Below are 25,395 nucleotides of genomic sequence, written 5' to 3'. Positions count from 1 at the left end.
CTTTCTTCCCCTGTGTTGAGATAACGCCTGGCACAACTAAATGTTCATTCTGAAATTGCTTGAGACAGGAGTGATTTGGTCACATGGATTAAATTTATACAATGATATCAGTTCATATTAAAGAGAATACTAACATCCCAGTTATTAATGTGAATTGTCTCCAGAAAGTCTTGCTCTGTGTTGCATGGGCATCCAACTGGCAGAAAAGGAAGGAAAAGCGGGAATAACCTGCAGAGCCTGCTGCTGAGACCTGTGTTTGCTTGAGCTGCATCCTCAACATCACTGAGAAGTATCACTGCTTTCAGAGCTGGCTAAGGTTTTCAGGACAAATCTTTTCTCCAGATGGATGTTTCCAGACTCTCAGTGATCTGTCATGAGGCTTTTTTCCCCTCTATTCTTTTTAACTGCAGGTTTATGGAATTTTATTAAGTGCAATAGCTACATCATTGTCTGTCTTTTAGATTTATCTGTGGCCTAGCCCTTTCCTAATTCAAATTTAATATATTTATGTCTGAATTCTTTTATTTTACAGCCCTATCCTATCGTTACCATGCCACATCAGGAACAGAACTTGATACACTTAGTTCAGTGAGCTGTGTCTTTGAAAAGGTCTGCAATAAAATACGTTCTGGGATCTCTCGTCTGAGAGATCTTGATATCTTTCTATTGTGTTACAGCTGCCTCACCAGTCAAAAATAGGTACATAGGAATAATAGAAGTAGACCCTGATTCATTTGCCTTGAGAGAGAATCATGCTGTAATCATACATTCATGTTTAACAGTACTTAAAACCACGCAGAGTACCCCTGAGGTCAATGAGGTGATTACAGAAAGATGTGTCAGTGAGCATATTCCAGTCCCACCCCCATGCAATAGTCCCATTGATTTTTATTTTTTTTTTCCCCAGAGCTATTTTGATAGAAATATACTGATTGAGTATAGGGAAACAGAAGGAAGCCTTACTCTGAACTGTGCCATTATGGCATTGCTTGTTCAGAGTGGACATAAAAATGTGCCCCTCTTTCTTTTAAAGAAAAAAAAGCTATTTGCTATTGGTGAAAGATTAGTTTGGTAGATTTATTAGAAGAATAAGGCGGCTATAAACAGATAAGATTAGCTTCCTTCGCCAACACTAAGGAGAGAAGCTGTTACCATGTGTTTTTACCTGTTTCAGACTTCGACCAGTTAAAGTCAGACTTAATTGTGATTTTGAGATACTCATTCACAAGGAAGATGGAGTGAGTGGCCCTATTTCAGAGGCCGATAAGCTACAGTCAACATGTATCTATTGACTAAAATTAATTGTTCCTTGGCAGTGCTGTTCCTGACCTTAGGCAGGATTATGTTTTTGTTGAGCCCATACTAAATAGTTGCAATATATTGAATATCTTCCACAGTTTTGAGAATTGAGAACATCTGTCTTTTAACAGGAGGAGTCAGTAGCTTTATCACACTTGTGGTGAGCAACTTTCACCTTCCTGCTCTTTATGGTGACATCTCAGTACAGCATATTACATCAGCATACATCATATTACAGCAGTAACTTCTAGCCAGAAAAAAACAGAAACAGTTCGAAACTACTGGCTTTTTAACAGAGTCAGATCCCATGCTAGTGGGACTCCTTCTACATATGTGCTCCTGGTATCCTAACTGAAAGACTGAAGAGAGATCCAGGGTGAAATGTCTGTCATGTTTGTTTATTACTCCGTGTCTGTGTGTCCGTGCGTGCTCTGAGCACCATAGCATTGGGTATGTGAAGTGAATTAAAACCAAGTCACATTAAAGTCAATAAGTGACAGACAGTAGTTATGTTTGGGTTCCTGGAAATATTCCTGCCTTTGCCTGGCATCATCTACTGAGGTATTTTTAAGTCTCATAATTTTTTTAATTGTTCATTTCTTTCTAGTTCAAAGATTGCAAAATTGGAATGTGAGGGGTGACCTTGGCAGGAGTGAAGGGAATTAATTGCAAACCCTGAGGATCGAATTCAACCAAGTGTAACTGCTGAAACTGGCAATGCAGTCTACTCTGAATTATGTTGTTTGTGTAAACAAACACTGCTCAAATATTTTTTAACTCCGTGTATCTCACACCTGGGACGGCCTAGCCTTTCTCCCGTATTACTGGCTGTAAGCAATTTGTAGTGTTACTGGAGCGTTTCCAAAGTAGCCTGTATCTTCTGATCTTTCTGTATTGGAGCAGGGGTGTGGTACAAACATAGATTATTTAAATTCTCTGCAAAATTGCAAGGAGAAGAATTTCACTGTATACAAAATTGAACAGCGCAGAGGAGACTTCATGGAGAGTAAAGAGACTGCCTTCCTATGCCAGCCTTGGCATACAGGAAAAGCATGACAGGTAAAAAAGAGCATACACAGTGAAACAAAAATTTGATGCTAATGGCTGTATGTGAAGCCATGTGCCAAAAAGTCAGGCTCTTAGGCTGTCTTGAAACCTTGCTGCTGCTTATGCACTGCTTTCCATGGACAATAGTTAAGGATGGTCTGAGAAGTCTTGGATGTCACGGATACAAGCATGCAGAGGGACAGGTCACCTGAAAGGTTACCAATTTCACGTGGTCCTGGGCAACCTGCTCTAGCTGACCCTGGTTTTGAGCAAGGGGGTTTGGACTAAACGATCTCCAGGGGTGCCTTCCAACCTCAGCTGTTCTGTGCTTCTGTGGTTCTGTGGTTCTTAATTACAGTATTTGTCCCTTAAAGTTGTTTTACATGTGTCAGCCTGATAACTTCCCAATCATCGATAGGTATCAATACATTGTTTCCTAGAACTGGCTAGTCGCTTGGACAGCAGGCAGTAGTTGATCATTACCACCTACCTAGGGAAGTAATGAGGCATTTGACAGTCTTTGTCCTGTCAGTTACAAAACATTTGTTTGAAAAACACTATTTTCTGCTTTCGTGGGCATTTTACAGCTGACTTCAGTGCTTGCTGGAAATCCCCGGAAAGACTGTCTTTGACCTAAGCCATTTCTGGCCAGTGTCCCCTATTTGTAAAAATGTTTGAAAACCAGATAGATGATCTTTGGCTGTCTTGTTTAGCAGTGAAGAGATGACAGACGTTGTGTGTGTGTGTGCTACCACCCTGCAATTACTGTAACTAGAGCTACAGTAATTACTGTAACTACTGTAAAGATGTCCATGTTAAGTTCTTGGCTTCTGCTCTTAAGTTTCCATCTGTTCAGATAAAAAAGAAGGTGCAAGAAAATGAGAGCCTGGCAACTTAGCTCCCTGGATTCTCAGGGCTAGTACAAACAGAAATCTTCAGTGCCTGTAGGCACCCTGTGTTGTGTATCGTTTATTGTTTGCTGTTTTATGATGAGAAGACTAAGCAGCAAGCTAGCATCTGAAATGAAAGAAAAATAATCCAGGGAAGCTTAAAACAAAACTGTTACAGCATGTGTTACTAAAAAGGCATTGTAGAAACACAGAAATGAATAAAATGAGGTCTCCTGGCTTCTTTTTCCACCTTTCGGACAGTGACTGCCCGTCGAAATAGTAGAGGACTGACCGAGAGTCTAAATTTCTCTACTTGACTCTGGCTGGTTTGCTGTCATTTAATATCAGCCTGTCTCCATTTTTCCTAGGCATAGATCCTTAAAGACAGTATCGTGATACCAATGTAGTGCTCTTGTAACTAATATAAGTAAAAAGCGGTAACTCTGTGGATGAAAGGTTCTGAGCATATTGCAAAGAACGATGATGGTAACAAGCCAACAAGTTTCTTCTTTTTCAGTCATTGCTGTTTCCAATTGAAGTTAATATTATTTCCTATTGGACTAAATTACAGACCTTCACTTGCAGAACTTGCCTGTTTCCTCAGGAAGGAGTTAGCTGGTGCTTTAACAAAGGCCACACTAAATAAAGACACAATTCTGAGCTTTTGCTGTGCAGCAGCCAGGGCTGGCAGGTTGCTGGGGTTTTTGCTCTTATTGTTCCTGATATCTTTGTAACAGAGAGCTAAGAGCTAAGCTCTTCTGAAGAGTAAATGTTTCTGGGTATAATTTATGATAATAGCAACAATCGTTCTTTCTCTTTGACCTTGTGGAGATTAGAAACTAAGCTTTCCCTGGGGTAATCCTAGATTGGTATGTCTCTGCTTTGTTTCCTTTTTAAAGGAGACCCTGGCAGTTTGCACTTCCTCATCCTATACCTATGAGTGCACATACTGCCGTGACCCGGTGGTCGCTTACGAAGCTAAACTGTACTGTTTTCATCACATGTTTTTACAGTAACTGCTGAACTGACTGTTTTAAAAAGCATGTCTGCTCTGCAAGACAAGTCCTGTTCAAATGAGTTACATGTCTGAGCTGATTCAGCTTCGTGGATTCTTCTGGGGCTAAACAACCTTGTGTTGATACAATGCATGCTGGTCTAACGTGTTTGCTTAGAGAGGAAAGAGACTGAGCTGTGTTTTGCTCTTACTACTTATCAGTGTAAATCTGGAGTGATGTTGCTGAAAGGGGTGGTTTCAGTCTGGAGTGAAACTACTGGGAACTCCAGTTCCACTCAAGAGTTTGTACCTGAAGTTCTTTCTTCCATGGATTAGACAGTATATCTTAATGGCTAGAGAATAGAGGGGGGAGACAGAAGCTGTAAGTTTTTATTCCTAGGTTTGCTGGAAAACTCTCTTCTACTGTAAGGAGTTCACTCAGCCATTCCTCACCTCTTTGGCTTCCTTCAGAAATGCAAAAGATCCTTCCAGAGAAACATGGGGTTCTTCTGAGACAGCTGCTTCAGAATTGGTAGGCTTTTTCAACAGGAAAGGATGAGTTGCCCGTGATGCAGTACTAGGAGAAGATAGTTAAGCTAGTTGAGAGTAATAGAAGCACATTAGCATGCAATTATAACAGGACTAATATAACCTGCTCAGAATGTATCTTCTTGTAATTATATTGCTTCCAGCATCCAGACTGTGTGATTAAGAGTTACCTCTGTGCAGCACTGCACTGTGCCAGGTAGTCAGTGCTCAGTTCCCTGTTGTGGCTGCCAAATTCTTCAGGAAGGATCTCTCTGAAGAGTCGATGCATTAGAACATCACAGAAACATATGTTCCTTAAATGACTTTCCACCTGGGCATCCCATTCTTTCTTATACAAGAAGTTACAATAGTTTAATTTTGGAACCTCTTTTAGTCTGCTAAACTCTCTGTGTTGAGACGCTCAATATGCTTAAGGGTTAAGTGGCCAAACTAACTTAATCTGACTGTACATGTAGAAAGGGCATTTGCCCCAGTATAGTGATGTGTTACAGTTTTGGCTATGTACAGCGTTACGCACGTAGTCAGGGCTCAGAAGTACCTGATGTGAACAAAAGCAAATGAAAACTAGTTTATTTCTCAAATAATTTTGTTTCTTCAGTTTTCTTTGAAGTAAAAGCTCTGGGTAGATAGATACCCGTTTCCCATGTTTCATATACATTTTATTGATTACTCTTCCTTTGTGTTTGGAATGCAGAGCACAGGGTGTTGATAGAAAGGTTTATTCAAGCAACAGATAATGAAGTGTAGAGCAGATTAAGATTTTGAATGCTATTTTTTTTCCTCAACAAGCTGGAAAAAAAAATTGTGCACATTGCACTTGGTGTTAGAATTGATGCGTGTTTAACTTTGTCATTTTTAACATACCATTCATTGATGCTTCTGTGGTTTTAGATCTGCTTTCTGACAGCAGAATTTTAACGGGGCTGAAAAGAAAAAATATCCTTGTAATTTGGTATTAGAAACAAAAATTATCATTTTGTCATGCTAGTCATTAGCTGTGTGAGTAGCTGGAGCTTGAAAGTCCTCTGTGTTCCTGTAGTTAACCACAGTGCTGCACCCTCTGCAATGGCCAAAGTGAAGCAGGTTGGACCTGTTGCAAGAACAGGTTTTAGCTGTGTATAAGAAAACTCCATTCTCTTACCCCCCATTAGAAGGTTTATCTAATCTATTAATATAAGACTATTTAAGTGTGCCTTTTTAGAGAGAGAGATGGGGTAACAGATAACCTTGATACGGAGAGTTGTATGACAGTTGGGTTTTTTAATCTACCTCCTAGCCTGTACTGCAGATGTCATGGGTATAAACAAACATTAGTAGTGTCTTATTCAGTCATTTGCAAACTCAGCATAAAATTTGCAACTCTGCAGTTCAGAGTGCATGAAATATAAAGCTTTGGTAGTATAACAAGTTGCTTTGTAGAAAAGTATTGCTTATGCCGCTGTGCATGCTGCTGGCCTCTGATTTGTGCTAGTAGTCTTGGCAACTGCGTGCATGATGATGTCAAGATTTGAAGGTAAGTGCCTTTACATCTCTCGCCTGCAAGATTGTCATTTGTGAAACTTCCCCCTACTTCTGGTGCAGAATTACATGTGTTTTGAGGAATGGTTGAAATCACCTGCTAGCTTCTGCAATGCATATATGGATAACATTGTCCTTCTGGAGAAACTGGGAGAGCAGTTAAAAAAGAGTTAGCTTTATGGGCTGACAGCGTTTGAAAGACTCGAGACCAGACTTGCCAAAGTTCATGATATTTTGTCAACTATGGCTATTGTCTGCAGCACGTAAATTCATTATAATAGGAACTCTACGACTCAGGTCCTTAGGTCTATGAACCTTTTCCTAAGAGAAAGCAATAGAGTTTTTAGCGTTCGGCAGAGGTGTCAGGAGGCTACTAATACCCAAGGTGGCAAAATCTTCTTAGCTTAACTTTACATGTGTCCTGTCTGCATTGTTCTTGATTAGACCAAACTGTTATCTGCTGAAGAATCTCCTGCAGGTATGTATTGAGGTATTGAAACATACTACTATTATTTGAAATTCACTGAAAGTTCATACACTGCAACAGTCAAAGCAAGAGACTTCAGCAGCAGTGCTAGCAGATCTAAGTAACCGTGCTGAAAGGAGACTTAATAGCTGGAATTTGTGGCATCTGCTGAGAAGCACTACAGCTCCAAATGTTGAAATTTAATGCATGCATACTCTAAATTTAGGATATTTTGGAAACTGAAAGAATTTGAGCTTTACCAATTAAATCCACTTACCAGAATCCCATAGTTAAGAAGTTATGTCTGCCATTTGTAGTGCTGCTTAGGTTCATCGATACCCATTGATATGACCACAAAAATCAGGGTGATAGGAGCATAAAAAGAGTTTGAAATTGGGAGATTTCACAATATTGAACACAAAATGGAAGAGGGAGGGGATTTCTAGTCTGGCATAGAAGGACTGACTTCATCACAACGGTGGTTTTCTTTAAATTTAGGAGAATTCTGTTGCTTGTATTTCTCATACCTATACACTTACATGGCACTATTTATTTAATTATCTAAGGCAAAATGCAAACATATAACTCATTATGCTTTCCAGTAAAAAACAGAAACACATTCATTCACCACTGGTACCAAACATCTTTGGATGAAACAGAACTCTCTGCTCATTAACGGTGGTTTTCTTTAAATTTAGGAGAATTCTGTTGCTTGTATTTCTCATACCTATACACTTACATGGCACTATTTATTTAATTATCTAAGGCAAAATGCAAGCATATATCTCATTATTTTTTCTTTCAATAAAAAAAAAGAAATTCATTCACCACTGGTACCAAACATCTTTGGATGAAACAGAACTCTTTGTTCATTTCTGCCCAGCAACTCTCTTCAATATTTTAAGACAAGAACTGAGGAACAAAACAGAAGCTCCTTGAAGATGTAGGTGAAATATGTTTATTGAGCAGCTTGCCATTAGGACAAAGTGATGTTCTCTTGCAAAGTACTAATTAAAAAAATGCCATGCTGGCATCTATTTCATCCAGCAGTGATGTTACTCCTCCTTCTAATCTTTCATTAATGACAGATCTTACGTGTCTTACCTGACACTGACTTAGAGAGAAGACTACTACAAATGCTACACTCTGTGGGCTTGATTGCCTTTTATTCAAGAAAACAGACTTAAATTTTGGCTGTTTTGTGAGACCTTCTGTGATTGTAATACAGCAGCCAGAACCTGGATTGTATAATTACACTATTGGGTGAAGTGGGTACCTTATTTTAGTGCACACATTATATTATTGTACCTAAGAGAGCTCCAAAATCGGTTATTTTCATCCACACGTATTGGTGTGTTTCTCATGCCTTCATGCTAAAATGGTTTCTGGAACTTCTCGGATCCCAGGAATGTGAAAAGCCAAAAGATTACTTAGATTTTCATTAAGAAAACACTGACATCAGCATCAGGTGAGATTCATGTTATAAGAAGGATATGCTCACAGTGGCGTGACATGGCACAGAAGTGTAACATCAGTCAAGCCATCAGAAAAATAGAAGTTTCATCAACTTTTTCTTAGTGCTGAAAAGGAAGGAATCGTCTTTTAACCTTGAAATGGTTAGCCTCTAGATACCGTTATTTTGTGTTTGAAAATTTCGCTTTTGAAATACTTACTAGGTTTTGGCTTGCGCTGTAAGGTAAATGGGAAATGTTTCCCTACTTATTGTGAAAACCCTTTGCTTTGGTGAGGATTGTCTTTGTTTAGCTGAACAAACTTCTGCAGTTACAATTAATTAAACAGTTTTCAGTATTCCAGGGCTGCACAAAAATATTTATCTTTCTGGCTCTTTGTTCACACAGTTGTAACTCGGGAGCTTCAGGCAATTTTCGTAAGCATGGCAATGCTCTGCCTTCAGGATTTTACAACTGGGCCCTGAAAATTAGTTCTGTGATTGAATCTGGCAGATTGGTTTTGGCTTGAGAATCAGCATATGTTTTTAACATATGCATGTTGGCAAATCACATTGAAGTCATAACTAAAAGGCCTGTTATCTCAATTCTACTAGTGCTTTTGGGAATTAAGTATAATGGGCAAAAAATGATGGAGGAGGAGTCTCAGCACTGGATAGTGAAGAACACACTGACCCCAGATAAATCTGCTTGCAGATAGCAATGGTTTTCTTAGTTTGCCAGTGTGGCTGCTGGAATGAACCATAGGAGTTACCTCTTGGTTTTTCTGCCCACAGGATCAAAGCTAATCCAAGAATAGCAGACAACCCGTTCTGGCTCTCTGCCCGTGTTTGTCTCTGCCTATCACATAGCATGCTGTTACAGGCTCATTTCTTTAACGCATGCAGCTTGTATTCATGTCCTGCTCCAAAATGTACCAGTGTTTTCCTTTGCAGGAGGACTTGTCGCACGTGGCAAGGTTTCTTCGGTCAGTCTCCTTGGGGTGGGTCATGGGTACCGGGCCTCCAAATGTCAGACTGGTTCAGGGGGGAGCAAGACTTGCCAGCCATTTCTGGTCCTCCTGCAAAGTTTCCTGCGCCCTTTTCACCGACTAACCCAGGAAATCCACAAGAATGGCCTTTCTCTATTCTTATTTTCTGTTAGCCAATGATGCTAATTAAAAAAAAAAAGTGGTAGTATTTAAAACAAGGACAGGAAGGGACTTTTTAAGATTTTCCACGTGAGTTGTTTTTAAAGTTTGAGGCAGTTTGTGACCTGCTGTGTAACTCGGTACAAGCACATTTGGGCTTTTAGAAACTGAAATTGTAAAAGCAAAAATGACAGACAGCGATTTCTGAGGGGCACGCAGATGCAAAGCGTCTTTTCTGTGGGTCTGGGCAGGCCCCAGGGGCAGCAGCGAGGTGTATTCCCACCCCAGCTGCCCAGCGGACGCAACCACTGCTTCCTTCAGAGCAACTGCTGTGAAAGGGCTGGGCCACAGTTAGGTCTTGTCCGGAAAGCATTTTGTGCTTACAAAATGGAAGGCTTGCAAACCAGGATAGCCACCTTTTTATGAGAGCTGGGAAAGGCTTAACGGATCTGATGCAAATGACCCGGCCAGAGCCACTGTTATGTGGTGGGAACAACCTGTGTCTCAGTGACTATGCGAGGACCCTCTCGGCCGGTTAGAGATGGGATTTGAGACCCAGGTCCTTCGGAGGAGATCTGTAGAATTGACCTCTGCAAGTCTGGTGGTAGAAGCTGGCACGCACAGATCACTCGCAAGCGCTGTTTTCTGTGTCTAATACGAGATTCAGCAAGTCAGTCCTCATAGTCGCATCTGATCTTCTTGCAAGTGATTTAAACGTACAGCTGTATATTAATTGAGGTCAAGGCTGCAATTAGGTCGAGAGTCATGCAAGAATAGTTCATCTCCCAGATTGTTTGCAGTAGTTTTCAGCTTATGGAGAATTTTAGGATGTCAAGTTGTTGGGAGGAGCAAGAGGAGCATGATCGGTGGTTTCCCTTCCTCCGCGTTTCCTCTGTTGAGGTGGGTACTCGCAGCACCCGTCAGGGATCAAACAGCTCTGTGTGTCTGGGGGAGGCAGATGGAAGTCAGTCACATCATTGACCACATAACTATGACCATATTGTTGTACTTAAAATTATCGTGTATATCTATCTGACTCTTATCATCAACTACATACAATTTAAGTTGGTTTTAATTATTTTCTGTCTCTCTAGATACCAAGAGTTCCTTCTGCCACAGCATACAGATGTTACAAATATGTTTTTCTGATGAGACACATGGCACATTCCAAAGCAGCACAAGTACTTGTTTTCAGCCTGAAAATGGAATCTTTTCCCTGTTGTTAAAACAAAGTTTGCAAAATGTGATTATAGTAAATAAACCACAGACTTGAGGGTCTTTTTTAAGATTCAGAGTGAGTTCCTAATGATTACTTCATGTTATTTTTAGTGAGCTTGAATTTAGTTTTTACTTTGATTTGCAGTTAACATGAAGTAAAACCTGTCAGATGCTGTACCTTATTCCTAAGCACAGTTTGCAGACAAGAGCGGAAAAGGTGGTATTTCTGTCTGTGGTTACCAGGATTGCTAAGAAAGATCAGAGCTGCCAGTTCTAGATTTAAACTATTCTTGTACCATTTTATATTCTATAAGCAGAAGAGACTGTGAAGGCAGATTCAGTGGAGAAAGGATCCCAATAAATATAATATTATCCAGATGTTTTTCATTCCATTAGTGTCTGACTGAAGGATAACTCACTAAACTGTGGAAGTTAGTGTCATGGCATATCCAAGCCAAGACCTTAGTAACTTGATAATGATCCACTAAAATTTGAGAACGCTTATCATCTAAGATGTGAGCCAGTCATTGTTTCAAGGGAATTCAGAAGAAAGCTTTCTTTATGGGCCAGTTGGCTGTGATTAAATTTCTTCTTCTTTTTCTGTGAAGATCTGGGACTGTCTGCTTTGAAAGACGTGGCATTTGTTGAGATGATCCTTGAATCAGATCCAGCATGGTAATTCCTATCTTTTCTCTGTAAATGTGGGAGGTTTTTGCAAATTCAGTACAATATTTTGAATCTGAAAGGAATGGCTCCTACTTAAGCTGGTTGCGTTTTGGAGCAAAGATTTTTTTTTTTTCCCCCTACATCGTGGTTTCTGTTGTTGTTTTATTCACGTATGATTACATACTCAGAGGTTTCTTTTTTTTCCTGCAGCTTGAAGAAGGGTTTAGTGTTTGAGAATCCAAACTGTAAATATGCCACTGTTTTCCACATCAACATGACATGGTTTAGGTTTTGGATACTTTGTCTTGCTTCAGAGTCTTTTCCCTTCTCCAAATAATGAGACTTCGCTTTGTTTTCTTTTAGACTCTGTTGCCATCCTTGGGGTTTTTCCATCTTGGTGTAAAGTTGAAACAACGCCCCTTCTTCTAGCCACCCTCCTACGTGATTCACCATTTTGTTGCAGATTAGTCTTATTCCCACTGTTTTTCCCCTGCATAGTTCTGCTCATTGCATGTGGGTCTCCCAGGACCCCTAACTAGGAGCATTGAAAAGCTATGACAAAGCCTGCTTGGCTTACTTGGCAATCCGGCAATCACTCCCAGTATCTCTGTTAGTCACATTACTCCCCTCTCTGTGTGCACACGTGCAATGTGACTTTTAAGCTTATTCCTTAAAAAAAAGAGAGAACAGGTGAGACTAAGCTATAGCTTTTTATAGCTGTTCTTATCTCGCTTTGTGTTAGTGGCTTTGAGCTCTTACAATTTTAGGGTAAAATGGGACTGAACCATAGAGTTTGATTCCAGCATTAAACTCAAACATCAGCTCACTGCACCGAAAGCCCTTCTTCTTTTTTCAGTCCCTTGCAAAAAACCACAACGATCTGTAAAGATGTAGGATTCTTTCCTGTACGTAGCCTCTGTATAGTTCCAGTAAATCAAATATGGGGGAGTTATCATGGCTTACCCTACCCTGACCAGAAGTATTCTGATATTTACACGTGTTTTGTGATGCTAAAGTTTGCATGTGTTTAAAATGTTAGCAGGGGCTTATAGAGCAGTTGTTACAGAGGAAGGGAAGAGAAAGCTTGTTCAGTCAAACCATTTAGAATATGGGACAGGCTGGATGGGAGACTGTCCCTTGCATGTGTGCCTCAGGACCAGCTCAGACTGCCAAGAGGGAGACAAATTTTGCTGTTCTCACCTGCTTCCATTAGGACAGTGTTTTCTTTCCTGCTTTAGAAGAAGGAGATTCTTGTTTAGAAGAACAAGGTTTTTCTTTCTTGATGTTGCTGTCACTGTTGGCTCCCTCCTTGTTTTGCTGTAGCAAAACAGGAGGCTATGAAAAATAGCACAGGAGGAGAAGAGAGGTGGCTGCAGGGAAAACGTCTCCTCCTCCCCTTGCTCCTCCTTCCTTCAGCAGTCTTGTCATGGATCCTCCTGGGGACCCAGGCAGGAGGGGGGAATTTGATAGCGTGGCTGTTTCTTCTAGGAAAACCTACTGTTTTCATCTGAGATAGCAGGTGTTCTTCACCTCTGAAAGTCAAACTCCGAGCGCAGTGTCCTAGCATTCAATGCAGAGGAAGGATGACATAATTTTCTAACTCCTCTGGAGCTCTTTCCTTTTTGCATACAGTTAACTTCCCTCTGCCAAAAATGTCTCGGCCCCAGTGCTCTTAAAAATCCTCAGAAGAGAGCCCACTTTGGGGACTAGTTTCTTTGCGATGCATGAGTTAACGCTGAAAGTCTGTGATCCCACAGCACATCCTCAAGGACTGCCGCACATGATCTCCACATGCCGGTCATGTCCTAGGCCATTCTAATCAAATGAGTGTAATGCATTTTCCAGGAAAAAGTTACAACTTGCTATAAATTCTCCGCCAAGTGCTGCTGCCACCATCCTTCTCGGTTATGTCTAAATAAAACAATGCGTTTTAATTCAAATGAGGGGGAAAAGCCCAGATAAAGTCCACTCTTTCTCAGAGCACATCTCACCCAGCTCCAACCCGATCCCCTTGGGAACGGAGTGGCTGTCCAATTCTAAATGGAGAAAATTTCAAAGAACCTGTGGATAAAATATTGACAGCACATGACCATACCAGACATCACTGCGATTCTTTACAAGGTGTGTAGTAGGTGAGCAGTGTCCATTTTGCTTTCCACTGCTGTGTACTTTCCCAGTTTACATGCGGCGTCACTGGAAGACAACTTCATGGCAAGAAACTGAACACAGCAATGGTGGCATTCTTCATAGAAATCAGAGAGTATGTGTCCCTAGTGAACGACTGCTGTGAGTATGACAGTTTCCCAGGGCTGGATCACTTCATGTGAAGAATTTAACGAGCTGCCAAACGCTTCTAAATGTCAGAAGGTCCAGAGGAAAATGCACAGTACGGAACATGGCACAGACAGAAATGCAGAGACAGAAATTAATTCTTTAGCTCGCAGCATCTCCCAGTTAATTTTCCATGAAGGTTTCTCCCCTTCCCCACCTCCAGTGTTTTTCAGACTGTGAAATGATCAGGGTTTCCCTAGAGGCACCTGCAGGGTGGCAGGTATCCTTGGGGAAAAATCAAGCAAAGAATAGATCAGGCTGGCTGTATATTGAGAGGATGGATGAGATCTGTTGTGTATGAGAGTATTATGGTACCCATATATTAATGTGTAATCTCAGTACTGTGTTCATTCTTACAGCAGGAGTAAGGGGGGGGGGGGCCTCTTCATAAGCTGGTCCAAAATGGCTGTTGTTGCTATTGTTATTACCTTATTTATATTCCTTTATTGCCTTGCAACCCTGCAACCCTTCATATCAAGTAAGACCTTAACTGTGTTGGATGCTGTACAAATTAGGAACAGATTGCTTTTCCACAAATTGCTTACAATTTAAGTAATGTTGTACATTTATTCTTGCCCAGAGATGTCTCCGTGTTAGTTGTCATCTCGTTGATTCTACTCATTCCTCCCTAGCAAAACGGTTCCCATTAAAACATAGCTGCATCAGTTCTGCTGCGGTCTAGAGGGTCAGTTATGCACAAATGGAGGCCTGAGCTCTGCATGTAAGAAATGTAGGATGTGAAAAGCCATCGGATAGTGATAATGTAACGTAAAAATCAGTGGGGCTAGTACTGAATTAGCCTGGTTTAATTGAAGTTTCAAATACTCAAGAATATTTTCAGTGTTACTAAGTGAGCAGTGGAGCAGCCTGTACATACGGATTATTTAGAACAGCAGAGACAATTATTATAAGCTGCTCCCTGGAGATGAGAGCCCTTCTGATCCAAAACAAAGCATCGGCCACTTGAGCTAGGGGGGCCTGACCTATAGCTAATAGTAGAAGTAGGTCCCTTATTTTCAGTCTGGCCCTATTTCCCACAGGGTAAAATGTACTGCATGAAACCGGCATGTCCCGGCATGACCCCATTTTGGGTAAGAAGCGGTTCAGCTAACCAAGGCTGAGCAGTTCCAGTTCCTTCCACCTGCTGTGACCTGCCAGTCTTGCTGAGCACAGGGACAGAGTTTGCCTCTGCGGGTGGCTTTTATCTGTGCCAGCCTCCCACAGGCATGCCCAGGAAGCGATGAAGTGTGCTTCTGCATTGCAGTACAAGATAGCAGGCCAATGTTAACCATGATGGATTTTTTCCTTGTTTGCACAGACCCTTCATGCTTCTGCCACCGCTGATGGAGTGGATGAGAGTGGCTATCACCTACGCTGAGCACCGGCGCAGTTTAACTGTGGACAGCGATGATATCAGGCAGACAGCCAGACTGCTCTTACCTGGACTGGACTGCGAGCCCCGGCAGCTAAAGTACGTGGACTAAGCTTTATAAGCAGCTAAAGTAATTGTAACTTCTTACAATATCATTCTTACTATATTTCATGGGAGCCAGATCTCAAAATACTATACAGGCGATACATGTGTAACCTTTTAGTACTCTGAGAGATAAAGAAACTTTGGCCAAACACTGCAGCTGGGGTAGAACGATTTTGTCTTGCCAAAAGTTATGTAGGAGGAATGAGACAGAGAAGGATTGAAATACGAGTATTTGGGTTTTTTTATGCCTCAGCCTTAATTACAAGATTATTCTTTGCTTTTTGAGATACCTTGATGAAAAGTATCAGTACCTTTTAAAATCTTCCCCTCACATATGTATTGAAAAGGGATTTATAATTAGCTTGATTCATTAGCACATCATAGGTGTTTTATTCAGGTTTGTAGTCCTTTAAGTTGCTGTCATTAGCACTGGTTTTGATATCAGGGTTAGATCTTAAACTTTAGTGCAAGGTAAATTCTTGTTTCTTGAGTGAATTCTATCCCCCATATACCATTGGGTTAAATGAGTGGGCGGGACACATTAATAACAATAAATAATACTTTTATCATGCTCTTAAGTGATGAAATGATCACCTGAAAAGATAAAAATATATCCTTACTCTTAGAATTATTTTTCATGAACAACAAAAGCAACAAGAGGCTTTTAATCAGGAGTCCTGGATCTGGTTTTGTTGCTTTTTACCTTTCCCTTCTGGCAGCCAAAAAGGCTCTTGCTTTTTGCTACATCTCTGTCTCCCCATTTGTGCATCGAAGGGTAGTACTTATTACCCACAAAACCTAATGCGAAGCTAAATTAGTTGGTGAGAATGCTGGTGCAATTAGATGACTGAATGTTACGTCGGCTGTAGCTGACTCCTAGTCTTACTCTCAGCTCTCAGTTCCTGCCTTTCTCCTGCGACGTGGTACCTGACCGACCGAGAGTGCTGCCAGTCTTTTTAAAAGTGAAGTTACACAGGTGATCCTCAGCAGTTATTTAAATTCCTTGGCTTCAGACTGGGAGCAGCTGAACTTGGACTTGGCGTCCACAAAGCAGGAGTTGTACACTTATTCCTGGAACACTTTTCTTCTCCCTTTTCTCTGCCAGTGTACGTGTGCTCTGTGTCAATTAAAGTACAGGCTACTCTGGCTTACGTGTGGATGGTAGGTGCTAGTGTAGGCAACTTTATATAGGCTAAACGAATTTTACATATGTGCCTAATGCTTGCCAAAACCTTTGAAATTCTTTGATGAACAGTACTGTGGAAGACTAAAGTACTTCCAGTCAGTTTCATGGTTTTTCTTTCAGTCTCTCCTTTAGAAAGACTTTTGATTTCAAAACTGAATCCAAACCTTCCACTTCAAAGGTATCCCACTCTATCTCTGCGCTGGTTTTTTTGTGCACATTAACATACAAAGCACAGGTAGTCCCTTACTTTATGGATCGTATACCTTAAAAAAACAAACAAAAAAGAGGGCAGGGATTTGGGTGTTTGATTTTGCTGCTGATGTAAGCTAAAAGGAAACACTTAAGAGACAGCCTTTGTGAAAATGGGGTTCATCTCAGTAACTTTAAACTGAAGCCATAATGATACAGCTATGAAACGAAGGTCTCGATAGACACCCAGGAAGTCCAAAATAATGTAGGCAATAAATAAAAGTGAGAAGCAGGTATAAAGGGCCTCAGCCACACTATGTGGGATATTCAGGCATAAGATAATTCAGTTGCTGGATTGTTAAGGGTTAGCAGTACTGGCCCAGGGAAGGAGTATGTTAGAGGTTTCTATCCAGTTTGTTGTTATTACAGAAAGAATGGCAATTCTGTAAGAAAACTAAGATCCTTTCACACCTTTTACCTCACCAAACTGTTCCTCCGTAGGGACATACGCAGTATGCATTCCCTGCAGGTGAACCAACTTCTGCTTTAAAGTAACGCACGTCATCTTTGTAGTAGAGGACAAAAATCAAAGTTAAGCTTGATCAGGTCTTTGTTCTGAACTGTCTTGCCTGAGTTTTATTTTCAGGGGTCTAAGGATGTTCTGTGATGTGTGGTATGAGAGAAAGAGCATTGTCTTTTTGCTGCATGAAAGATTTAAACTAACAGAAAAAAACACGAGAGAGCAGTGCCCATTATATGATCCTTTAAAGCAGTCATTTCTATCTAGCCATTACAGCACATTTAGCGGAAAAGGAAATCTTGGAACTGAAGCCAAATTTATCCCTGGCTTGCTGTGTGACTACAGGCAAAATGCAACTCGCTTTTCCTCATGATGCACAAGGTAAAAGTCATATAATGATAGTTCCTTGCAGTGGTGATGCATCAGGTAGGGTATGTTGAAATCCCTGAAAGAGAAGTTGTGCAGAAGAACAAAGTATAATTAGTTCAACCTGAAATTCAAACCACTAATATCTGTTCTCTGACACAGACTGCTTGGGCGGTATAGTCTTCCACAACAACTGTTTGTGTCTTAGTGGATGAAGCCTTCTAAGAGGATGCTCTCAGTTTATGTTTGCCAGACAATTTATAAACATCTTTGGTACTCACCTGTTACTGGTTAAATGATGATACAAGTGGGGAAATGCCAGATTGCAGAGAACTGTGTTTCTTTTTGACCTACTTAAATATAAACGTTGGAACTTTAATACTCAGTTATTATCACACACTGCCTTTTTTTTTCTTTCTTTCTCCTCACTGCAGGCCAAATTTAAGTCACTCGCTACCAGTAGTTATAGTAGTAGTTACTGCTTATGAAACCCAAAGAGCACACCAGGCTCCTGCTCCCTCTTCAAGCTATCCCTTCCCAAACTAGGACCTCAGCCCTATCCCTTTCCCTGCTCTCTGGGCTCTGCCTCCCCCGACATCTCTCAGTCCACCTTCAGTTCTTCAGTTTATCCCCTGGGCACAGCTGAGCGTACGTGGGAGCTGCTATCTGGGCAACTGCAGGGGCACAGGCTTTACTTTCGGAAGCGTGCAAGAGTTTGCCTCTCTTCCCCACAGGATAACAACTCACACATGAAAAACCTGCTGTGGTTACAGCTGCTGCAGAGCAGTTGTGCATATGTGAGCTCTCCCCCCCCCCGGCTCTTGTAGGATGCTCTTAACTTTTATCACACTCTAAAAGAAAAAGCTACTTTGCATCTATCATAGAAGAGCATGCTGTCACGCTACCGCTACAGAACAGCAAGTGTACAGTAACTTTTGTATGGGCTGAGCCTGCAGGTCCCCCAAGGAGTAAAGCTCACAAATTATAACTTCAAATTCTTGCGCCTGAACTGGCCTCCTGGCAGCTCTACACCAAGAACTAGAGTCCACCTTTTTGCTGGGTCTCTCTGACAGCTCTGTGCAACTGTTTTGTTTTGCCGTTCGCTCTGCAGGGCTCGTCGGTGAATTGTCCCCCCACCACCCTTGCTCCAACAGTGCCTGTAAATAGCACTGGGTGGAATCATGCCTGTTAGCAAAATACAAACAATATGCAAAGACAGGTACCATTCCTTCAAAAACTTTTATTTTCTGAGGTTCACTAGATTTCAGGTGATGTCATTTTATTTCACTTTTTTTGCATAGGATTCTTCTCCTCCTCCTCCTTCTTATTATACAAAGTCATAGAATCATAGAATCATAGAATCATTGAGGTTGGAAAAGACCTCTAAGATCATCGAGTCCAACCGTCACCCCAACACCACCGTGCCCACTAAACCATGTCCCTAAGCGCCTCATCTACACGTCTTTTAAATACCTCCAGGGATGGGGACTCCACCACTTCCCTGGGCAGCCTGTTCCAGTGTTTCACCACTCTTTCAGTAAAGACATTTTTCCTCACGTCCAATCTAAACCTCCCCTGGCGCAACTTGAGGCCATTTCCTCTCGTCCTATCACTTGTTACTTTGGAGAAGAGACCGACCCCCACCTCGCTACAACCTCCTTTCAGGGAGTTGTAGAGAGCGATGAGGTCTCCCCTCAGCCTCCTTTTCTCCAGGCTAAACAGTCCCAGTTCCCTCATTGCATCATATTCTACATAATATTATAGCATGACGATAATGTACCAACTACCTTACTAGAACAAGATTATTAACTGTCTAGCCTAGCTCTAGGGATATGTATTTGTCTAGCATTAAGCCTTTTGCCTTACTGTCCTCTTGTGCGCTGTACTGTATGTTTCCTAATCTAGTATCTGGGTGCTTCAGAGATCTTGCCTTCTGATGTACTCAGCTGCCTCGTAGACACATTTTATTTGCAGATGAACCTCCAAAGAGCTAGTGACTCCAAGACCGTTACTTTGCTTCCCTGCTGACTGTTCCCCAAATTGTACCCTGATGTAGTTCCTTTCCGAAAGCAGCTGCGGCGAGATGCTGGTTTCCCCCGTACAATGTGACCGGTCACCAGGCTGTGGAGGGACCTTTGTTAAGTCAGCATATTGTTCAGAGCATCTGCTCACCATTTGTCATCCACCATCAATGCAAGTTCAGGAGCGTTAAAAAATGACCAGCTGAATTAAAACTTGACTAAGATTCGTCTTGAATCTCCTACGTGAAGTGAGGAGTTGTTTAGTTATCTGGCAGGCCATACAAAGTTTCCAGTGGAGGTTAGCCTTGTTGAAAGAATCTCTTTTTTTCAAAGGAACTTGGCAGGCTGATATCTCACTCACTGAGAGTTTGCACAAGAGCCTGTGTTGAAAACCAGACGACGAGTAGAGAAGGCATTCACCCTGAATAACATCAAAGGGCTGACCGTATCAATGCCCAGCTGAGATAGGGAACACCTCCAATTTGGCAATGTTTCTTCAGTGAAGGAGATACACTTCCAGGTTTGGAATTCAGAAGTCTCTGAGCAGATAACCAGAGGATTTACAGTAATCCCTGGACTCCTTCCAAATGAGATAAAGGTCATTTGATAGTCATCTAAAGGATAAGGATTTAATAGAGCCTCGTAGAAATGTTAACGCACTTCCTTTTATTGAGGCGTTGGAAGAGTTGAGAATGTTCCACTACCTAAATTTGATTTTGATTCCTTTTTTTTTTTTTAACTTTTATTATTTTTTTTCCAGAAAAGAATAAGGATCATTGTCTTCTTTCAGAAACGCCTTTTATTTCAAAATAATAGCTAATCTGGTAGACAGACAGCATAATTGTTTCATCCTAGAACGACACCGGTATTTTATTAGATACACTTTCCCTCCACCTCTTTCTCCTCCTTGCAATATGTTTTTGTGTATGTTTGATGGACTATCCTATAACAAGCAGGAAAATACAAATATGATATACAAAACATATACAGCTAATTATTTAAAGCAACTGGGTTTTCATGGGTTTTTTTTGTGAGAAGCAGAACTAAGGAAATTATTTAAAGCAACTGGGTTTTCATGGGGGTTTTTTGTGAGAAGCAGAACCTGGTTGCTGCAGGTTTGCAGCCTGTGACACCGGTCCCACCACAATAACCTCATGCTGCGGTAACCCCGGTTGCTCGGTGTCCATTATGGTATGGGCATATTCTGGCATCCCCTTTCTGTTTTGCTGGCTAAGATGTAGCAGAAGCGGTGCTTGGTCCAGAGTTACCCCTGTAGTGAGAGGCTGGGTGAAAACCACCGCTCTTGACAAGGAATAAGGATTTCTTCCTGCCTTTCCCTCGGAGGAGGGCACTGATGAGGTTTCTCTACTTGGACACCTTTTTTAATTTTTTTTGCAGTGTTTACATGAACTTACTGTCTTTCTCTAAGAACTAAAACTTCTATCTCCGGTATGAGTGAAGTTAGCCAGATTTTTCAGAAATGATTATGCAGTGAGGAAGGTATACGATAGGTAAAATCATGAAAATTCATGAGCCTGATTTCTTAGGAGACGGGGCTAAAAAAGAGGAAAATAATCCAGAAATTCTTTTGTTCTTCACAGACCTGAATGCTGCTTTAGTTCCTTCCGGAGACTGGATGCTAAGGCTGCTACTGAAAAATTCCAGCAGGATCTGGGTTTCCGAATGCTAAACTGTGGAAGGACAGATCTGATCAACCAAGCAATCGATGCACTGGGACCTGACGGGGTTAACACCATGGATGATCAGGTATGCCATATAACCACACACAAATTCTTTGCGTGAACAAATTGCGTGTTCCTTTCCATGTGGCAAATCAATACACGAGGTCGTTAAGTGTTAGTTGCCTCTCCAAGGCTTTTTCTAATTCTAGCTTGTGTTTTAGTCTGAAAACGTATCCCTTAAAACCCCCAAAAATAACCCCCCCAAAAGCCAGTCAAAGCCTAGAGTGAATTGTTTCTTTATCAGCTGGAATGCCTGTTCCTTGGATGGTCTGCCTCAGGCACTGATGGAAGACAGGTTAATATGCTGGCTGCGAATGGAAAGTCTGATGTTGTCTTAAGGCTAAGACAATGTCAAAACAAAGTGGTTTTTGCCAGTGACACTCTCTTCTGGTTCAACAGCCCAAATCCAGTCTGGGTCAGTGATGAGTGACCAAAAGGTGTTACTGTCTGATGGCTTTCGGGCTGCCTGTGCGGAGTTACATGTTCTCAGTACAGTCTGGCATATAAGAAACGGCACCGAGAACCCCAGTGGAATTGGTATCAGTCAGTATTAGCTTTGTTGAAAGTCCATCATGCTGATGTGTCTGGTTTTTTCATTTTCACCTGTTCCCTGCTCAGCTACATTGAACCATAGGGATTTGGTAATCTGGGGAGGAGTCTTTAGCTGCTTCTGCTTGTGCTGTCAGTCCCATCAAGTAACAGCAGCCTGTTCTCTGGGGTATCATTCAATGCATTAAATTAGCTTTTAATTAAAAAAAAACAAAAAAACCCAAGCTCCTCCAAATAAACACTCGTTATAGCTGTCACAGCAATGAGAATGAGCTGTCATGTCTCGGAAACAATAGGATATTTAGCAGTAGGAAGGATTTACGTTCAAGTAGAGAGGTTTTCTCATAAACAGCACTTTACTGCAGTAGCATTTCAGACCAAATTCTGAAACTGGCACGTCTTCCATGGTACTTTCCTCCATCCTGCAATTTTAAAGGAAGTACGAATGTGTATACAAATACGAGCAGAAACTATTTGTGTACAAGCTGGTATTTAGGTATGTAGTTGCCTTATTTACATATCCAATACAAAGAGCTCTGTGGTCCCAGAGGTGGGATATCACATCATAGATGCCCTCGATACTGACTTTAATAAAGTGACAAAGGTAGCAGATTTACATTACGAAGGTCTGCCCCTTACTTCCTTTATTTATTTTTTTTTCATAAGTTTTTGCAGTTCTGTTTACGTAGCCCCTGAAGCCTTTTGTCTTCTCAAAGCAGATTATTTTGCATTGTGAGCCTTGCTATCCTAACACCGACGACACTGGTGCCGAGGCCATCGCTTCTTACTGCAGGATGATTTTTACTTCTCTTCAGCCAGCCGGCAAACTGGGAGCTGTTTGGCTTTTGTATGCGTGAAGACCCTGCTTTCTGTAGGCAACTCACTGGAAAGTTTGAGGAGTTTCTGCTGTCACTTATTTACGGTCTCATTGTCATCCTGTTGATGTCATCTTCTAGCCAGTCCTACTGGGAACAGGGGGATCGTAGCGTGCTGGCGGCTCCGTCGTCTTTGCAGAACGCTGCTCCCCCATCTCCAAGCAGTGTTCTGGCACTGACCAAGGAGGGCGAGACAGGCTCCCCCTGGAGACACTGTTGCTCTGAAATTCTCCACTTAAGGGATTCTGGAGCAACTCATCTCTGCAGCTAAGCAAGTGTCCTCCATTGTGCTACCAATCACAGAGAGATTTGGATTTAAATCCAAACTCTAGCAGTGACTCTGCCATAGCTGGAATATGAAACCAAATCTGAACTTTGCAGCTAGCTGCTTTTGCCCTTCCTGTGAAGGAATAAGCCAAAACCAGTATACCCAAACTTGGGAAAACTGACGTAGGCATGGCAACAGAAAGCAGGTCTCTATGTCCTATCATAGGATAGAACATTTAACACTGGCACCTGGTAAAGCTCAGTTCATATATCTTGGTTTCTTTTGGTCATGATGAGTCTTCTCAAAACAGTGCACAGTAGGCAGGTACCCCTGAGGCACTGCAAAGAGGTGGGACCATCTCTCACCTGCCAAGTACAGCAAAAGTTTTGTTGCAAATCCTACAATAGACAGAACTGTTGGACTAATTTAACATACAGGCTTTAGATCCAGGTTCAGGTTTTGACCACTCCCAGAATGTGAGCGTGTCCAACGTTGAGGTGTGTGTTCAGACCCACTTCTACGTGGATGCACATGGAGATACTTTTAGAGAGAGGGAGAGAATTCAGAACGTATCTTCAGAAACTTGAGTCTGGAGCAGGACCCTGTATTCACTTCTAGTGGGTACCAAGCAGCACTCTGGTTTCACAGGATTTGAGGTATTTAGGAAAACAATCTCTTCTTCCCTTTGCATACTGAGGAATAAGCAGGGAATGCAAAACTGATATTAAAAATAATTAAAAAAAGAAAGGTAAGGTAAGTCTATACAAACCTGGTAGTTTTAGAACCCTGACTGTGGCAGTAAATATGGGCTTGTGCCTGCAGACCCAAGTTTTGAATTCTCAGTTAAGTTTACTTGTCTATAATGAGGGTGGATCCTCCCAAGCCCCCCAAAAGTCAAACCCACCCATCCCCCCAAAACATCTTTGCAAATGTGTGTAACTGCCTCAAATGCGGGAAGCTTGGAATTGTTGCTGTTTTGAAAAGATGCCTTTGCAGATTACAAGATCAGAACTCCTCAGTGTGAGATGTAATTCTGTTTTACGATACATGTCCGTCTCTAAAGATGAAGCTGTATTATTACACAATGAGCAGCAGAGATGCTGCCTGTGAAAAATTCAAACGCTCACAATAATTAAGGAGGGGGGAAAAGCCGTAGGATATGAGCAAGAATGGATTTTACTAGGCCATTTCCTTTCTGTCCTTGGCTACTTCTGGAATGAACTCTGTAAATAAGGCTCATTTCTCTCATAATTCATCTCTGAGTCGGCGTGGTTTGCTGGTTAAGTAGAGAGAGAGAGATTTATGGAATAGAAATGCTGAAATATTGTGGCAAACAGGCTTTTAGCAATGGGGATAAGTTGCCAAATAAATTAATCTTGTGTATTTTTGTGTTGTTTTCTGCTTTCAGTTCATCTGGCTACAAATGATCCGAGAAATGGTATTTCTTTTTTGGCAGCCTTGAGAAAGCTCAAGAATTGTGGACGATACACGGCTGGGATTCAGTGATCCCTTTTGTATTCTTGCAGTGTTGTCCCCTGATGTTTTGTCCGCGTCGCTTTCCAATACTGGTGCCTTGTGCCCACTCTGCATAGAAACCAAAATGTTTTGAACACATACGTATGCTGTCCCTACGCATGTGCATACCTGCACACGCGCGCACGCACCCTTCTGTATGTTAAGATTCAAACTCGCTGTGTCCGTGACACTTTCACTGTTGATAGGTGTACAAAGATAACTTTTTTTTTTTCCTTCTTCCTGAAGGGTATGACCCCACTAATGTACGCCTGTGCTGCTGGAGATGAAGCCATGGTCCAAATGCTTATAGATGCCGGAGCAAATTTAGATATACCAGTGAGTAACAGAGGACCCTCTCCCCATAATTATTCATCTGTAAACTAACAAGAGCAGTTATGAAATCTCTCCTAGCAACCGAAGGCTTCATTTCTGGAAGCTTCTGAGCAAGCCACTTCTTTCAGAAATCGTTGCTTCAGGGATTTGGGAGGGGGAAGAAAACCTTCAAAACCTCTTGGAGCACTCAGTGGCTCCAATTATGATTGGCATTGGCAAGTCTAATAGGCATGGAGGGGGTAAAGGGGCCTCCCTCCTGAAAGAGCTGCCACTAGGAGAAACCAGTAAGCCCATTAAAAAGGCCCGGGGGACTGGACAGAGCGACTAGTGCTGGCAGTGTTCTCTAAATGGCGTAAGTTACCATTCCCTGGGGTTGTCACTTACAAAGAAAAAAGCCAGTTACGTACAAGTCTAAAGATTATGGCAGACAGAGACTGCAGTGGTTAGTGACTACCTGGTTCCTTTCTCCCAGGTTCCCAGTACCTCTCCACGATACCCTTCAGTCCATCCCGACAGCCGGCACTGGACTGCTCTCACCTTTGCTGTGTTACATGGGCACATTTCTGTTGTTCAGGTAAGCAGAGGAAATCCCCTGGTGGGGCATCCTGACAGGAGACACGGAGGGACTGACGTGCAGCACTGTGAGCCGAGTGCTGGGCAGCACCCTCGCCGTCAGGCTTCCTGAGCACGGGTCCATCACGGGCTCCACGTGCAGTTTGGTGGAAGCCTTCTAAAAAAAACAGTGAAAAATTGCACGTTTTGAAAATGAGGAGAATGA

General features: G+C 41.9%; 1 protein-coding gene across 1 annotated transcript in view; it reads left to right on the top strand.

The window, feature by feature from the left end:
• ABTB2 (ankyrin repeat and BTB domain containing 2) overlaps positions 1 to 25,395 on the top strand; it is a 135,635-nt gene that overhangs the window by 94,839 nt on the left and 15,401 nt on the right. The window contains exons 4-7 of the mRNA XM_009286623.2: positions 14,895 to 15,047; positions 20,937 to 21,102; positions 24,531 to 24,620; positions 25,090 to 25,191. Coding sequence (XP_009284898.1) covers positions 14,895 to 15,047; positions 20,937 to 21,102; positions 24,531 to 24,620; positions 25,090 to 25,191 — 511 coding nt within the window. The remainder of the gene's footprint in view (positions 1 to 14,894; positions 15,048 to 20,936; positions 21,103 to 24,530; positions 24,621 to 25,089; positions 25,192 to 25,395) is intronic.

Source organism: Aptenodytes forsteri, unplaced genomic scaffold (assembly GCF_000699145.1).
Source record: "Aptenodytes forsteri isolate BGI_AS27 unplaced genomic scaffold, ASM69914v1 Scaffold252, whole genome shotgun sequence".
NCBI lineage: Eukaryota > Metazoa > Chordata > Aves > Sphenisciformes > Spheniscidae > Aptenodytes > Aptenodytes forsteri.
This window is presented reverse-complemented; position numbering and strand designations above follow the sequence as displayed.